The sequence below is a fragment of the Vigna unguiculata genome, chromosome 3, assembly GCF_037176805.1.
Source record: "Vigna unguiculata cultivar grain cowpea cultivar isolate G323 ecotype 2 chromosome 3, ASM3717680v1, whole genome shotgun sequence".
NCBI classification, from domain to species: domain Eukaryota; kingdom Viridiplantae; phylum Streptophyta; class Magnoliopsida; order Fabales; family Fabaceae; genus Vigna; species Vigna unguiculata.
The window spans coordinates 11268611-11287368 of record NC_140794.1 but is presented as its reverse complement, the minus strand read 5'-3'; the positions used below and the strand labels follow the sequence as shown (position 1 = coordinate 11287368).

At 34.4% G+C, this 18758-nt stretch overlaps 2 protein-coding genes across 2 annotated transcripts; one reads left to right on the top strand and one right to left on the bottom strand.

Moving 5' to 3' along the window:
• Positions 1–3731: 3731 nt before the first annotated feature.
• LOC114179173 (uncharacterized) lies at positions 3732–5328 on the bottom strand. The gene has a single exon (XM_028065414.2). The coding sequence runs from the start codon at positions 5274–5276 to the stop codon at positions 3852–3854; it is 1425 nt and encodes a 474-aa protein (XP_027921215.1). The 5' UTR covers positions 5277–5328; the 3' UTR covers positions 3732–3851.
• Positions 5329–12394: 7066 nt separating this feature from the next.
• On the top strand, positions 12395–16477 carry TBL12 (trichome birefringence-like protein (DUF828)). Its single transcript, XM_028060835.2, has 4 exons — positions 12395–12994; positions 14389–14526; positions 14868–15117; positions 15754–16477. The coding sequence occupies exons 1-4, from the start codon at positions 12468–12470 to the stop codon at positions 16033–16035; spliced, it is 1197 nt and encodes a 398-aa protein (XP_027916636.1). The 5' UTR covers positions 12395–12467; the 3' UTR covers positions 16036–16477.
• The last annotated feature ends 2281 nt before the right edge of the window (positions 16478–18758 follow it).

The window sequence follows — 18758 nt, the reverse complement described above, 5'->3', positions numbered from 1 at the left end:
CCTTTTAGACCATGCTTTACAATTTCCACCTCATCCCATTAATATAGCAATAATACATGCTTTGAAAGTTTCCCGACACCCTCGCTCATTTAAACTAAACTCCTTTGTTTAACTTGTCCAGCCTATCTCGCTTAAGCAAGACCCACTAGCTTGGACGAGCCCACATCACCTCTGCATCATATGAAGTCTCGCTTAAGCGAGACCATTCTCGCTTGGGCGAGACTCCCACTCGCCCAAATTTAATATACTTCATCTAGGCGACGAGTTCAACAACAACCACAAACCTTCCCTCGAGATCTCGCTTAGGCGAGAGGTGCTCGCCTGAGCGAGACGCCATTCCACTCAATACAAAATCGATCCCGCCTACGCGAGATGTCCAATCAAACCACCCAAAACACCCACGAATTCTCGCTTGGGCGAGGTATACTCGCCCAAGCGAGATGACCTGTCGCCCACGACCAATTCACACCACCTGGGCGAGATGCATGAGCAAAATAGAGGATACGCGTCCCTACATGTCTCACCTAGGCGAACCTAGCTCGCCTGAGCGAGAATTGCAGGGTCTGACACTGATTCACGCACAAACACATTGCACCAACGACCCAAAACACAACCCAACCATACCAATTCATTCAACATAACTTTGATAGACATATTAGCATAATGGAACACAGAAATATGCCCCAACAACCCCATTTTTTGCACAATCACAGAATAGGCAGTGTATAACCCCATTATTTTCATGCTTTTAGACCAGAATTCAATCAAACAATACCAATTCACCCAAACCCCCAAATTCATCACAGATACAAGGCAGAATCCATAGCATGTAGTCATAAAAACCATGCAATATAGTCAAAGGCATACAATTTCGGGTTCAGCTCCCCTAACCTGAAATTTCCTTGCTTACACTTGAATTCGGGAGGTTCCTTTGATCTCAATTGGCTAACCTTATCACCACTTCAGTTTTCTCCTCTCTAATTCACTCCCAATTTCCCTTTTCACTCTCAATTTTCGCTCCCAATTTCCCTTTTCACTCTCAATTTTCGCTCTCCCTTTGAGGCTCTCAGAAAACAGACTTCCAAAACCCTATTCTCCTCAAATTTTGCCTTTTATAGGTCTTACACTAATTGGTTAATGAAAAAAACGAGAATATGATTAAATTTGGGTTTTATTGCTAGGTTTCTCCACCTTTTCATATTCAGCCCACAACTAAAGTTTAAGCAAAAAGAGTTAAATTTGACTCACCAAGGTTTGAACCTATGACCTTCCTAATGCCAAGCCAAAGTTAAACCACCAGGCCAACTTATGTTTCTTGCTAACACACACAATTCAAGCATTATCTCATACAAAAATGTGGCCCAACATATCATTAAAACAATAATAACAAAAACACACACACTTGGCATACATAGGACTTGAACCCAAGTCCTCTCACATAATTAAAGTACTCTCAACCACTTAAGCTAATACTTTTCCATGTCATACATAACATAATTTAATGTCATAAATGCACTACCCTCCCGCATTTATTAATTAATTAATTATTTAATTAATTAAATTTCGCGGATCTTACACTAGTGTCCTGAGATCTCCCCAAATGGTGCAAGAAAGCACAAAAGGATCACCACCCAAGATAAACAACATTGCTAATACAACCTTCACTAGCCCATAAGGAGACATCCTTTATAGATGAGATCATTGAGGTGCCTTTACCAAGCAATTGGAAAGGGATGACAATTGATAGATATGATAGGACCCAAAATCCAGACGAGCATATTGACATATATCACTCCACCTGCAGAACCCACTCCACCAGCAACACCACCACCACCAAACATTGCGGTACAACAGCCTAGCCAACCATCTTATGGCATTAGAAAGATGATGCCAAAAATCAAATACGAAGGCCACCACGTCCATGATGAGACTACTGAATGTATTTTGGAGGGAGGGGAATATTTTATTTTGTAGTTATACTTTTTTTGGAGGAAATGAATGTGCTAATTGGGAAATAAGGATGTGTTATGAATTTCAATTTCTGGATTTTGAACACTGTGATATTTTGATGGAAGGCTTAAAAGCCTTAATTAGAAATGCAACAACTTTGCAATTTTCAGAATTTAGTCCGCCTTCTTCATTTTCAAATTGTTCGTTCTTCATTTCATTAAAATTACACAAAACATAAATAACAACTTTAAACAGTTGAGAAGATGTAATTATACAAAAAAGAATATCATTCATTCATATAAGCGATGCAATTATTCAAGCTAGCCAATGACAATTACAACCCATCAAAACCACTACATTCATTACAACTAGAAAACCTATCACAGCTAATGACAATTGCATTCGTTTCTTCCAAACACTCAATGAATTTTCCATATAAGCGATCTTCTGCCTTTGCCTAACGATAATGGCATCTTGCTCATCAACACCCTCTCGTAACACCATTTGAAAAAGTTACAGCCCAACACATCTTCACCACGTCTCTGCAAAACAGAAAAACAAGATGAAAGTGAAACACTAAAAGTGAAACACTGAAAGTGAAACACTAAGAAACAAACCTTAAAGTTCGCACAACCCCAAAATTGTTTACCCAAGTTCTTTGTAGTTCTAGTTGTGCACACCACTGCAATGTCTTCGCAATCGCAAATTGGGGGTGAGCCTGAAACCCTAGAACCACCATGGCATGAATTGCAAGTTTGGTGAACCCAACTATTGCAAGAAGAGGAAAATGCTCCACGAGACATTCCTTTTCAGCTGAAGATGGATGGAAGACAACCACAATTCAAAATCACACAAACCCTAACTTTCAATTATAACATCTAGTTTATGCATATAGTGGAAACAGACATGTCACTGAACAACAATCCGCGTCACACAAAAGAATCACGCTAACCACTGTTCTGTTAACAATTTAGACAGAGTTAAGGAAAAGAAGTTAATTGAAAACATTTAACGAAAGATAGGACCAAATTGAAAACAATTTCAAAAGTAGAACCAAAGTAAAAAAAAATTGACCAAAACTAGGACCAAATGACTATTTAAGCCTTATTTTAAATATAAACTATATTAAATAATAGAAGATTAAAGATAATTAATGAGGTCAATACTTTTTATTTAAAGAACAAAATTAAAAAACAAATGCACACACACAAAATACTCTCTTTATATACTGGAATATAGATACAAATATAATAACTAAAACTACTATTAAACCATATTTTTAAAACAATACCCGAGTCCGTCACTTGACCCTCAACCCTACAATTTCATAATCATACTTTGAATTCAATTATTAAAGATACCTTATTTTTATGGAGTAAAATGTTAATCAATTTTTCACTGATAAAGAAAATATATACTTTTAAATTATTCTTATATAATAAATTCAACAAATATTCTAAAACGCATCTAATTGATACGGAGAAAAATCACTGCATTGATGATATAAGTTTGGAAAATCTTGTAGCCAGTGAGTTTTGAAAATCAGTTCAGTCCTACTAATTCTGAAGCTAAAATCACACTAACAAATATTGAGAACAACAAAAATGAAGAATTCAGTGTCCCTCCACAAATTGTTTTCAACTACATTCAATAAAACAAAATCGAATAATAAATAAGCATTGATAAATTCAAGTTAAGAAGTATACTACTACAATCAAAGAAGTGGAGAAGCGGAGAACACTACGAGACAGATCGAAAGAAATTTAATCCTCAACAATTAATTATTAGCTAACAATATTCGTATTATATATATTTATATAACCATAAGAAGGAAAAAAGCAAAACATATTTAGTGTATTATTTCAAAATTAACATAATCACAATCTTAATCACAGCTATAGTCACACAGAACCTTGGTTAACCTTGTTAACCACCTTAACATCCTGGCCCACCGAAACCCCAACCGGCCTAATATCCGAACCCACCACCGGCGGAACGCCTTGGTACTGCGTCGGCGCGTGCACCACACCTCCTTGCGCAGTATAGTAAACCTGCCTCCCACTCGCACTATCATACGCCACCTGCGCGTACGCTGCATTATCCGGCACCCCAGTAGGCCTAACAACGCCGTATCCCTCAGCATACCCCGAAGCCTTAACCGGCTGCGCTGGCCCCGCCGACGAAAACGGAGTCTTCTGCTGAGCGACGCCTCCGAACACCGCCTGCTCACGGAAACCCTCAGACCCCATTCTCTGCACAGCGTAGTAGCCCTGCGCCGCCGGAGGCCTCACCACCGGCGCGTGGTAGAACGTCCCTGGCGCTGGGATAACATAGACCTGCTGATCAGCACCTCCGGGAGCCGTCGTGACTGTCGTCTGAAAACCCTCGCCGGAAAACTGCTTCTCCGGCCAGTACCCACCGGGATGGGGCGCATTAGGAGGCGGAACCTTCTCCGGCATCTTCTGCATGTAATAATCCCCTCCCGCAGCGGCATAGCCGCCGGCGAAACCATCCTCACTCCTCCTCCGATATTCATTCTCAGCAATCTGCAAACGCTGCATCTCCTGCTGCAACTGTCTCTGAATTTCGATCGAGTTCGCACTCGGATCCGATCCGACGACGCGATCAGAAACGGAGATTCCACCGCGGACCTGATACTCCGGCTGCGGCGCGACTGGCTCCGGCGCGGGATCGTGGAACTTAACGGCCGCGAAGGAAGGAGGGAGAGTGGGAGGAGCAACGGCCTTGTCGAGGCCGAAGAGGTAATCGACATTGGAAGGAGTAACGGGAGGGGTTTTGATGGGGTCAGGTTGCGGGGGAATTGGAGCAGAGTTAAGAGCATCAACGAAGCGATCACGATCCGAGGAGAATGAGGAATTAGGGTTTGAGGAAAGCGTGAAGAGGAAGAGTCTCATCCTGACAGGTTTTGAGTTAGGGCGATAGAGACGGTCGTACTCGTGCATCATGTGTTCAAGGTCGTCGTCGTTGGTGACGGAGATTAGGGCGTCGAGGTCCTCACCAGGGAGTTGGTACTTGAAGGTGAGGTCCTGCGGCGTGGCGTCACAGAGCGCGGCGAGCTTGGAAAGGAAGGCAGGGAACTTGATGGCGCGGTCGACGGCGAGGATCTTGGTGTCGCCGCCGACGTAGGAGAGCTGGTTGTCATGGGTTCGGGGCTGGATCTTGCCGCCGTAGCTGCACATGAACTTGGCCTTGTAGTTCTGGGTCTGCTGGTCGTCCCAGGGCGGCGGATTCTCGAAGTCGATCTCCCTGGAGCGCGGCGAGGAGTCGCCGGAGTCAGGGTAGGAGGGGTACTGATAGTTCTCCATGGTTGTGTGGTGGCTGTCAGAGATGAAAAATGAGAAATAATTAATAAGTAGGGATTTGTGAGGGTTTTTTAATTTATATTTTTGGGGTTTAATGAGTGGGTGCGTGGAGTTTTGGATGATACCTCTTGTTTTGTTGTGTCACGTGGCTGGAAACAAGGTTTGGTGCGTGTTTGTGGTGGTGACAATAACATTTGCCTTCTGAGGGACCCGCATCGTACTGATTGAAGGAGTGCGCGAGAAGCGAGAAACGAGAAGCGATAAGTGAGCCATGGTTTGGTTTTGTTTTCACGTGTTTTACACCAACATTTTCTTTCCTCTCATCTTTCAGCCTTGGAACTTCTTACTTCTGTGCCATATACATAATAATACATCACATCATAATACACGTTGCCATCACTTCATTTCACAACTGTTTCACAGTTGACGAAAATCATAATAAATAAATTATTTCATTTTTAACACGTAGGAAGCAAATCGGAAACGATCGAAAATTCATATAAAATTAAAGAAAAGCAATAGGTTGTGAATTGACATCCTACCATATACATTCACTGTCCCGGCATCGTGAGTGGCTGAAATTGATGAGATATTTTGAAATGACAAGTTAGACCACTGTAACTAACACAAATAAACTACAACAAAAAACGTTGTTATTGTTAGCATTGCGTCTTTAAAAATAGTAAATTAAACATGGATATTTTAACGTTTGTGTATGTCTATGGACCTGTCTGTAATTTTCTAGTCGTTGAATTGTATTCACTTACGTTAAAGTTATATAACATCAATTTCAGATATTTTGATGTATTAATATAAGTATATAATGACTAACGTTGCCATCTGGTTTGATTCACGTGATAGAGAAATTGTAAGCGACTTTTAGAAAGTGTAAATCATCTGGGCAGTTTTTTCTTTTTAAAGAACACTATTATCATAATTAAACTTAAAAGAGATTGAAAACACACACAGTGGATTTAGTCAATAAGATGGTTCGGAAATTGAAAGGAAAATGACATTATAATAATACACCAGAAGACCATAAAATCAACAATGAAATTTGAGTCTAGATATTTTGGATTCTATATTAGTTTTATAGGTTAATTATGTTTTTTTTTCATTTTGAAATTAATCCACTTCAAAACTTTGGACCAATTTAGTTCTTCATCTTTTGAAATATGTGAATTTAGTCCTTTTAACCAAATTTTGTTAAATTTATTTGACATTTCAAACGCGTTTCATAATAGTATTTAACTTAACATTAAAGCAAAAATGTGTCAAACAATATACACAATTCAAACACAATCATGAAATGCGTACGAAACATCAAATAAATCTAACAAAATTTGATTAAAAGGACTAAATCCACATATTTTGAAATATGAAGGACTAAATTGGTCCAAAGTTTCGAAATGGACTAATTCCAAAATTCAAAATTCGCTGAAAGTTAAGGGACCAAAAACATATTTAACCCTAGTTTTATTTGTGAATAATTTTTCAGATATAATAATTCTAAGAAAAATCATAAATAATTAAATTATTTGTATTATTATAAACTAATTTTACTTAATTACTAAATTATAATTTGATTATTAATAGTAATAACATTATTATTATTTTTATTATATATTATAATCATTATTTTTAATATTTTTATTAATATATATATATATATATATATATATATAATTATATTATTATTTTAGATATTCAAGAACTTTGTGCTAGTCCATTTAGAGAATTATTAAGAAAAAGTAGGGATGGTTAAAAATTCAATTCTCTTGATTCGATCAAGTTTTTCTTCAATTTAATTGTTCCAGTCTCAAATTCAATTTAATTGTTTCGGTCTCAAATATCAAGGAGACGAAAATCAACAATAAACTACCTTTCTAGTTCTTACACTGGTAGATATGTGTTTTCCATTTTCTGGAGTTCAGTAGTTCTGGTTCTGAAAAAGGTTTGTCAATTTCTTCCTCTCTTCTCCTTTATATAGGGCTCTTACCTACCTGATTCAGAAGAATACGTGTTAGTGTGGCAAAATATCAACAATTGATTCCTATTTTTCTGCTGGATATTAAATCCCTTCCTTTTAGGAACGTACTAACCACCTCGACCAAAATCCTACTCGGTCCAAATTCCGCTTGGTCCAAATCCTGCTTGGCCCAAATCCTGCTCGACCCAATTTTTGTTTGGCCAAAATCCTACCTGGCCCAAATCCTGCTCGACCCAAATCTTGCTTGGCCAAAATCCTACTCGACCCAAATCCTACTTAGCCCAATTTCTACTTGGTCCAATTCCTACTAGGCCTAAATCCTGCTTGGCCCAATTCCTACTTGACCCAAATCCTGCTCGAATTCCTTGCGACCTTTGTCCATGACTAAAACTTGTCGTTTTATGATAAATATTTATCGAGTCGGAATCAAAATGAGCATGTTGAGGTCGGTCATTCTCCAGACGATACACTAATCTATTTAAGCTTTATTTTATAAAAAAATTCAATCCATTTAAAATCTATTTTATTCAATTTAGATTTCAATCTGATCTATATTTTATATACTTTTTGAATTGGATATTTATTCTTTGAATCTAGATTTTCAAATATGAAAAATCCAAAATATCCAATCCTAATTTTCATTCTAAATTTTTAGTTGGGTTGGTCTGAAAGATGGGATGAACTTGTCCAAATCGTAGGTCAAAACGAGTCAGTCCAGGTTGACGGTTGAGACGGGTTGGTACCGACTTGAATTCGGCCGAATCATTCCTAGTCAAAACTTAACAAAGTCAGCCTCGATCGAAGATCGAACAAATTCAATTGAATAGGCCTCGACCAAAATATGGTTGAATTCAATCAAGTCGATCGCAGCCAAAATTTGGTTGAATATGACCCCAACCGAAATTTTGGCGCATTTGGTCGAGTTGGTTGCAACCAAAATTTGGTTGAATATGGTGGAGTCAACATCGGTTGAGACCAAAATTTGGCTGAGTCAACAACTATCGAAATTTGATTGAATTGGCCTTGGCCTAAATTTGGATGTATTTGGCCACAAACAAAATTTGGCCGTATACGACCGAGTTGGTCCCAGACGAAATCTGGCCATATAGGCCAAGTCGATCCCGACCAAAATTTGATTGTATTCAGCCTAGTCTACCAAAATCAAAATTCGGTCGAATAAGCCCTTGCTCAAATTTGGATATATTCAGTCGAGTCGATCCTAGAGAAAATTTGGTCCTATATGACAGACTTGGCCACGACTGAAATTTGGTCGTATTCAGCCGAGTCAACCCAACCGAAATTTCGCTGAATCCACTCCCACTCAAATTTGGACGTATACGGTTGCAATCGAAACTTGGCCCTATTGAGCCAATTTCGGAAGAGTCATTCCCAACCCAAATTTGTCTGTATTCGGTCGAGTCAATTCCGGACGAAATTTGGTCGTCTTGTTCGTGTTCGAGTTAATACCAGAATAAATTTGGCCCCATTCGGCTGAGTCGGCTGCGGTCAAATTTTGGCCATATTTGACAGTGTCAGCCTTGGACAAAATTTAGCATTATTCGACCAAATTTGACAAAGTCAGCCCCGAACAAAATTTGGTCGTATACGACTCGTCCAAAAATTGGCTATATTCAGCCGAGTCAGCCTTGGCCGAAATTCGGTCGAATTCAGTCGAATCGGCCCCAACCCAAATTTGGCCAGACGGCCTAGACCCAAATTTGGTCGTATGCATACAAGTCAGTCCAGAAAGAAATATGGTCGTATTCGGCCAAATTCAACTAGGTCGGCTCCAGTCAAAATTTGGCAGTGTCAACCCTGGACGAAATTTGGCTGTAATTGGACCAAGTTGGCCCTAAATTCAGCTGAATTTAGTCGAGTCTCCCCGATCAAAATTTGGTTGAGTCGTCTTTAGCACAAATTTGGTCGAGTTGGCCTAGGTTAAAATTTGGTTGTATTAGCCTAAGTCACCTTTGGTCAAAATTCAGTTGGATCTAATCGAGTTGACCCCAACCAAAAATTTGACCATATTTTATCAAATTTAACCGAGTCAACCTCAATAATAATTCATTTGAATTTGGTTAAGTCGGTTCAAACCAAAATTCAACGTGATTCCACGAAGTCGACCTCGACTCAAATTCTTACTTAACAATTTAAAGAACAACTGACTCATAAAAAATAATAATAACCATCTTTATCAACCAAATGCTAATGATGTGATTATTCATTAGTTCAAACTAACTACTTCCGTGTCTCTAGATAAAAAAGTAACTAATAATAAACAAAGTGACATGTCTTCTCGTACAACATGTATTCATAAAACTTGTCTTGGGTAATTTCGCGGAAAGAGAATCTATAGTTTGGAAAGAAAGCAATACTCACAAGTATGAGTTTTTCAAGTAAATAATCCCACGATGAATGATAAAATCATTTCATTTTTCAATGAGGACCTCGAGGAGTTATTTCTTCATTCCATTGCCATATCGGTAACCATGATAAACCAAACGTAGATTGGAATCTTAATTGATAAACAAAGCTTGACTAACGGCTATTTTAGGTTTACACTTGCTGGCCATTATGTCTTATGTGATTCTCTTGAACCATTTGACAAAGTTTTAGAGGGTTTCATGAGGTACGATTTTATGATGAGTTAGGAACAACTTTTGGTGTTTATGACGTGCCAAAAATATTGATGGTGAAATTTGGTGTGGTTAATTTTCCTGTGACATACAATAGGCATACCATATTTGAAGAAACAAAGAAGTTTGTGTAAAACAACATATATTGATAAATTAAATGCTTGATGTGGTTTGCCAATATTGGGATGATCAAGAAATTAAGTGAAAAGTGGCGGATATGCACTACTTTTATAGATATCAATAACGCATGTCATGGGATTTTTATTCCTAGTCTAATATTGATTGTTTTGTAGATGGTATATCATGTTGTGAATTATTAAGTTTTATGGATAGGTACTGGATATAAACAAATTTGCATGCATTTAGTGAATGAAGATAAAATAACTTACAGATGAAATGACATTTTTTTTTGTTATTGGATCATGTTATTTTGGATGATACTAGGGACGAGAACAAGTAAAGTGGAGACCGGTTTCATGATCTCATACCTAATTTTAGAGAAAAAAATTATTTTCATATTAAAATTTAACGAGTATTAAATTTTTGTCTCATCTCTATTTTTACCAGATATATACTTATATTCATATCCATTTTCTTACTATTTCAATATCAATTAATTAATTTTATAAAATAATAAAAATTATTGTAAAAAAATATAATATTATTAAATATTTAATATTAAAAAATATATTTTTACTTTTAATATAAAAAATATATATTTGTATACATTTCGGAACATGTTCGATCCACGTACATAAAAAATCATAAGCTACTCAAAACATGTTCAATTTTAATATACACAAAAAGAAATGTATATTTAATTTTATCCGACTTTAAATCAGGCCTGCATTAGTGGTGAAAAAGAATTAGAACATTCTATATATATTTTAGAATTAAAATAAGGGAAAAATACGAATGAGAAGTCTGACTAGAAAATCCACTTATCTTTTTTTTCCCTCCTTTGGCTTAGTATATATATGGTCCTAGAAAGAGGTAGTATGACGTAGCTTTTTCTTTTTATCATCATCATTTTGTATTTGAAAGCTAAGTTACTATATACTTTCTAAGTTGTTCACGCACTTATCCACAATGTACTGATCCTGCACGGAAACCTCAACTTTTTTTATCTAGAAATGTGAAAAAACATAAATAAATGTAGCATTGTTTGTTCTCGTTCTTCAAAAGAATCCTCAATATTTAACTTCTTTTCTTAATGTTCCTTCAACAATCTATGGCTACACTAGCATTGAGTTATACATATGGGAGCTTAACATGAAAATTGGAAATGATTAATTAATAGAATCAAGAATGATATAAATCTTGTTCAGTATTGCTTTTTCGATTTTGATAACAAACCTTTATTTTATTTGATATGGCCCAACATTAGAGTCTTCGAAAAGACATATATTGTTGTCTTAGAGAACTCATGCAATATCCTTCAATAAGCTTTTAATTTGGATTATTATTTTTTTCAATTTTTCATTAGTTTTTAACCAACAGATGTAAAATCTATTGAATTTATTATATAATGATCTCTAATATAGTGATGATTAAACTTTATATGTTTTTTTTTCTATAATTTATGATGAGATTTTTACTAAAAGTTTCAAGTTATCGAGTTTCATTACACAAAAATACTGAAATTGTCAAAAGCATCTTTAAATAACATTTAGGTGAAAGTTCGAGAGTAAGAGAAATGAATAATGAGAGAGATGAAACAAAGAGATGACAATAATAACAAAATTTTAATTTATTAAGTATTACATGTAAAAATTATGTAGAGAATTCCACTGCGAGACAAGAAAGGAGGAAGAGAATGTGGAATTAGAATTTTAGAGTTTTTAATAAATTTGTAATGAAGGATGAAATGGGATATAAAATTATGGGGGTGTAGGATAAAAAAAGGAGGTGCAGGAAGAAAAAAGATTCAGAAAAATGTCCTTAAATGTGATACTAGATCAAATTAAACAAGAAGAAAGAGAAATCAATAAGATGCATAATCATCCTAATTTTCTTAAAGTTTTTGTAATTTGTATAATATATATATAACACGTATATTAGCATAATACTTTAAGTAGATTGTAATGGTAGATAATAAATATAAACGAAATTTAACTAACATGTTTTCTAAAAATAGCTTTTCTTGTAATCTTTATTTTGAAGATAATGTTATTATTATTTATAGTAATCTTTATTTTTTATATAATTTTTTTATTTTTCACAACATTCGATTTTTCTTTTTTAAAATAAAAACACAATATTTGAGTACCACTTTTCAGTAAGATTTTTCTTTTATTATTCATCATTGTTATTTTGAAAGTTATAATAAAAGATTGAATTTAAATTAAAAGATGTAACCTAAAAATTAAAGAGTATATATATATTCATCATTAATTTGTATATTTTTCTTTATTATTTTATTGTTTGTGACGACATTGTTGGACTCAAATGCTTTTCTAAACTTGATAAAGAGTATATGAAATAGTTAACCAAATTATAAAGAAAATGGTTGAAAAATGTATCCCCGATCTGAGAGGGAGCAGGAATTGGACACAGGCATAGACGAGAATGTCTCCGAAGCTCCCTTCAAATCTCTTACCATGGCTCATCGTACTAACATTTGCAACCTTCTATTTCTTCTCTACATTCCTCTCTCTCCACACTTTCTCTTCTTCCACAACCTCACAATCACTCGCAATCTCCAAATGCAATCTTTTCACCGGCCACTGGGTCTCCGATCCTGCCCGCACCCCTCTCTACGACCAAACATGCCCTTTCCACCGTAACGCCTGGAACTGCCTCCGAAACGAGAGGCAAAATATGAGCTTCATCAACTCCTGGAAGTGGGTGCCCCGGAACTGCCACTTGAATCGGATCGACCCGTTTCGCTTTCTGGGTCGGATGAGGAACAGGAACATTGGGTTTGTTGGGGACTCCCTCAACGAGAATTTCTTGGCTTCTTTTCTCTGCGTTCTCAGGGTCGCCGATGAGGGAGCCAAAAAGTGGAAAAAGAAGGGTGCTTGGAGGGGTGCATATTTTCCCAAATTCAATGTCACCGTCGCTTATCACCGTGCCGTTTTGCTCTCCAGATACCAGTAATATTCTCATCAACCAATTTTTCATTCTTTTGGGTTCAGATTATTGCAAATAGATATGTACTACTTTGTTTTACATGAAGGGGGTATGTAATGTAACTCTTTGCCAGATAGTTTGTATGTGCATTTCACCTGAAGAGGTGGTGGCGAGTATGGTGCTCTATTTCAAGTTTAAAGCTTAATTTTGGATAGATGCTGTAAGAGTTAGCTTAGATCCTTAGAGATTGGTTGACGTACTGAAATTTGGTGTGAAATTTATATTTGATAGCAACTGGCTTATATGGTACTTTTGGATATTTTTATCCAAACAATCCTCTATCCTACTTGTATGTTGTTGTTGGTTGATAGTTTTAGCTATATTTGCGAATTGGATATTTCCTTTTTGGAGTTTTTATCCTACACATAATGCAGCTTATTTTATGGATTAGAAAAACTTATAAATATGGACTGTAGCACTGTTTTGAGGATTGTTTATGATTATGCATTAGTACTTAGAAACACAGAAATATAACCGCTGCAGCTGAACAATACATCTCAGAAATCTAAACATATATATTTTATCCACTTATTGAAGATATACAGCACTCCTGTTAAAGTTTCTGCATTGTATTTGTGTGAAAAAAAAAATCACTTTTCTGTGCATCATACTAAATTAGTAATTCCTTTATGCATCCCTACCAAAACATGCATCATACTACAATATATGCATGAATCTGAACAAAGATACATGAAGATTCTTACTCTTCACATTTCCTATTTTAGGATTTTAGAAGTAGATGTGTTTTTATTTTGAGTGTTAAAATGATGTTTATGAATATTAGATTGTTCCTTTAGCTCTGGTTCCAATATCACAAGTGTGTTTAATTTTAATTTTAATTTTAATAGGGCGCAGGCAAGGACAAAAGGGAACTAAGTGTAAGTATATAGGGGCAGCCACCACTCCTAGAAAGTTAAAAAGACTATAGCATTTACTGTAAAAATAAAGTTTCGCCCACTTTAATATTTGGCTCTTGGTATCAAGTCCATTTGTCACTAGGTTTGGGTAAAACTTTGCTCCCCTACCATTGTTTTCTGATTTTAGTTAGGTAATGATGATTAATGGAGTAAATGTTTCCTAAAACTGAACTTTATATAATTTGGGATTAAAGATTGGCATTCGACAAAGCTAACCAACTTGGTTTCCCTTCTTATATTTTGTTTGGCTACGCTATTTGCAGTTTCAACTTTCAGTTATTTCTCTGAAATATTTCATCTTTTTATAATTTTCATCCACTAACTCTATCTTAGTTTTAAGTGTTTCCTGTTTCTTGAGTTCTGATTGTCTTATTTTACTATGTTGTTTTATGTCATTTTGAAAATGGAAACCTTATGAGCTCATTACTGATTAAACAAAGGTGGCAGCCAAAACAAGCAAAAGGTGGGATGCAAGATGGATCAGAAGGCTTTTATCGAGTTGATGTTGATGTTCCTGCTGATGATTGGGCTAAAATTGCTGAATTCTATGATGTTCTGGTGTTTAATACTGGTCACTGGTAATTGTTCTTTGTTTTCTTGAATTTTGTAATTTCTGGATGATGCACTACCACTTAAATAAAATTGAATTTCACTGCTTATATATGATATGTTTAAGAGTTGTTGAATGAATGATCAACTCCTTACTCACAACGCATATACAGGAGTAAGCATGAATGAATTAAATAAGTGATAATATTAATTGTTAAAAAATTGAAAAGAGCTCAAAGAGGATTACTTGTATTGCTACATATTTTTTATGAAACTGGTTTGGGTCTAATTTTTTTTAGCTTGCCTCTGTAATCTTATGAACTGTTCCAATGATTGAATGTACATAGTTACTTGATTTGGTGTTGAATAGGTGGAATAATGACAAATTTCCAGAAGAGAAGCCTCTTGTCTTCTATAAAGCAGGACAGGCAATAGTTCCACCTCTTGGGATGTTGGATGGACTCAAAGTTGTTCTTGCTAATATGATCACATACATTGAGAAAGAATTTCCTAGAAACACCCTTAAATTCTGGAGATTACAATCCCCAAGACACTTTTATGGTGGTGACTGGAATCAAAATGGGAGCTGCTTGTTCAACAGGCCCCTTGAGGAGAATGAGGTGTGTATTTCTGAAACTCGCCTGCATTTTTTTGTCTCCTAGGTAAAGTCTTTTCTTTTTTTCTTCTTTGCGATGCTAATCACTTTCATGGCATCCCAATTTGTTATGCTATAAATTACTACAATTTACAACTTACTTTTATGAATTTCTCCCTCATGTACCTCTGTAACACAGTCTCGCAAAAGTACATCCAACCATGGGTGGCAGTCAATAAAACTTTTTAGAATTAAATATGTTTTTGTTCCTAAATTTGAACGTGAATTCGTCCGTGCACCAAACTTTGATATATTTTGGTCCTTGAATTTTAAAAATAAACAAATATAGTCATTTTAACCCAATAGCATTAGTTTTTTTTGTTTGTTAACCAGTGTTTCAGACTGACATTTGAGCTGGAACATGTCAATGTTGTAAATCGCTCAAATACCAATCTGAAACGTATTCTACACGTAAAAAAATATAACGCAATTAGAATAAAAAGATTATATCTATTTATTTTTCATGTTTAGGACAAGAACAAATTTTAATTTCAAATATAAGTTTAAGGTCTAAAAACATATTTAAGTCAAGTTTTTATTTTAAACGACTTGAATGTTTCACTTTTTCTGAGGAATGATATACTAATTAATACCTGGACAGCTTGACTCATGGTTTGAACCCAGGAACAACGGAGTTAACAGGGAAGCAAGACTATTGAATGAGGTGATTGAAGAAGCATTACAAGGCACAAACATTCACTTGCTTGACTTAACTCATTTAAGTGAGTTCAGAGCTGATGCTCATCCAGCAATTTGGTTAGGAAGGAAGGACGCAGTTGCAGTATGGGGTCAGGATTGCATGCATTGGTGTCTGCCTGGTGTTCCCGACACATGGGTTGATATATTGTCTCAGCTGATCCATGATGGCTTAGAAAAGAGGTGATGGGCCATTGAAAGTGAAGAAGCTGTTCCAATGGAATGATACATAGCATGAACAGAAAACTTCCTCGGTTATGTTGTGTTGGGGGCCATGCACCCAAGTTCTGGGACCAGGATACCAGAATTTTGGGTTGTGCTTCATATGTGCAAGGCTGATCTTGGTTGGAAGAAAAGCTGCAATGGAGGAAGGAAGAGACTAATTGGTCGATCATATGCTATACTGAACAGACCCGATCTAAATGCCATTCATCATAGGGTCTTAACTTGTTAAATTCTAGCAGTAACTCCTTTCATTCAGATTATTTTATGGATATTATTAGTGGTAAAAAAAATCTAAATTCTTGAATCTTCTGTTCAAAATTTCGATATCTTGTAAGATGTTCCATATTTTACCTCAGACTAACTTTGTGAATGAAAATTTTACACGAAATGAGTGCATTCTCACACTTTCTTCATGTATCTAAATGTTTAAAATGATTATTTTATCTTTTGTTAAATTGATTTTCAGATTATATTTCAGAAAATTTTCAGAACACCTGGAATTTTTGAAATATGACTTCTAAAACAGGATGTCTGTAATAAAATTTCTAAAATTGGAGTTTTAGAATGCATGAAATGTATTTTGGGACAAATTTGTAGAATAAGCTTTAATACCTTCCAGATTGAGTTTTCTGGAATACACTTTCCTCAACAAACTTTTCAAATATATAAGGCTGTTGCTTCCTACACCCATCACATGTTGACCAATCTAATTGTAATAAAATGAATTGAAGAAGGTACATCACTATATTCATTTTTTTAATATTTTTTATCGTAATAAACAATAATAAAGTTAATAATAATTTATTTATTATTATAATTATAAATTAAATATAAATCATTTATAATTTAATTTGAAGATTTTTTATTTATTTTGTAGATAATTTTTTAATTTAAAACTTTTTAAATTTAAAATAAAATGTCAAATTAAGAAAAACGTTTAATTTAAAAAAGAAATTGAAGATGAAACTGGTAAAATAATGATTTTAATTTAAAAAAAAATATTTACTTAAAAAGTAAAATTAGAAAAAAAAATATGGATAGCATAAATATTTTAACAGGTGTTTAAAAGGTGAAGAGTCTATAAGATGATAACATAAAAAGAAAATTACTCTTTCAATTATTTAATTACATTCACACTTCATGACTGATCTTATCAAAAACAAATGTTTGAATACTTTAAACTAAAGTATTTTTTTTATAAAATGTTTTATTCATTTAATTACAACCTTAAATATTTTTAACAATTTCAATAAAAGTTATAATTAGTTCCTCAATCAACTGCGAGAAAGACTCGAGAAAGAAAACATTTGGAAAAAATAAAATGTGAGAAGCTTTACTTTTTGTGTTACACTGGTTATACGAGAGAAAAGTCAATTTGTGGCGTCAACGCGCACATAATGACTTCACCATTTTACCCTTTTAATGTAGGATAACAAACATTAAAGTCAACTACAGTTGTTTACAATAATTATTATTTTAAAGTCAACTAAAGTTTAGCTTTGAAAAAAAAGTCAAAATTTAGGTGCTTTTGTCAGTATTTTATAATCCAGACTAACGTGGGAGTTTTTGAATTCATTATTAAATACATATAGGGAATGTCATAAAAATAACTTCAATATACCAAAACTCACGAAATTTTTGGGATAAAAAGTATATTAGTATAAAAATATACAAGCTACTCCACAGTTAATATTCTTTGAAATAAACAATTTTAATTCTACCACAATAAAATATTATTTGTTAAACAGATTCTATCAATTAAAAATTAAGAAACTTTGAGTTAATATAAATTTAGTAAAAAGTAACTTTAACTTTTGAATTTAAATTTTTATGTTTTATGTTTACTTTTATTTTAAGCACTTTTCACGTTAACTATTCTTAATTATTCATAGCGATATTATGAAAAATAATTTCAAAAAAAGGAAAATAATTGTTATTTTAAAGCAAAAACTGAAGTGTTAAAAAAACACTTAGCCTAAGTAGTTTCTAAATTTCAAGCTATTCTTTGGAATGAAAATGTTTACCTCTAAAAGCAGACATGTCTCTCAGTCCTTCATGAGAAGGGTAGGTCGAGTTAGAATTTTTAACCTATTAATTTGTTGTGGTCTGGTTTGCCTAACTCATCAAACTGACGGGTCAAAGACTGGTTTTGCCAACCCATTTTTTTTATGTTTAAAAATTAAAAATAATTTAAAAAATAAATTTTTTATATTATGTAAACAAATATATATATATATATATATATATATATATATATATATATATATATATATATATATATATAAAATTTATAAACAAAAATTTAAAAAAAAGTGACAGACCAATCCATCGACCCGTCCTAAGACGAGACGGGTTGCAATATTCAACCTGTTTGGTTGTGACGAGTCAGCTCAACCTAGTCTGTTTTTGATTAGTGAAGAGCAAGACAAGTCAAATCGGATATAACTTATCCGGTTTGACACCCTACTTCCAAGTTACTTCTTTTTTTCATAAAAAGAATGTGAGTTAGGGATTTAGAAGAAAATAAAGATAATTTTAAACAAAAATATAAATTTGTGGAAGAAATTTATACTTTATCTAACTGTCTAAAATTATATATTTAAATTGGTCCGTGAAAACAAGTGTTTTGAATTATAAGTTCTAGTTAAAAAAATTACGTAAAAGGATTACTAAAAGATTCATTAA

Excerpts from the sequence above, each read along its gene's own strand:
- LOC114179173 (XM_028065414.2), bottom strand. The coding sequence starts at position 5,276 with ATGGAGAACTATCAGTACCCCTCCTACCCTGACTCCGGCGACTCCTCG.
- TBL12 (XM_028060835.2), top strand. The coding sequence starts at position 12,468 with ATGTCTCCGAAGCTCCCTTCAAATCTCTTACCATGGCTCATCGTACTA. Across the intron at positions 12,995-14,388 it reads GTTTTGCTCTCCAGATACCA|GTGGCAGCCAAAACAAGCAA; the intron begins GTAATATTCTCA and ends GATTAAACAAAG. Across the intron at positions 15,118-15,753 it reads GGCCCCTTGAGGAGAATGAG|CTTGACTCATGGTTTGAACC; the intron begins GTGTGTATTTCT and ends ATACCTGGACAG.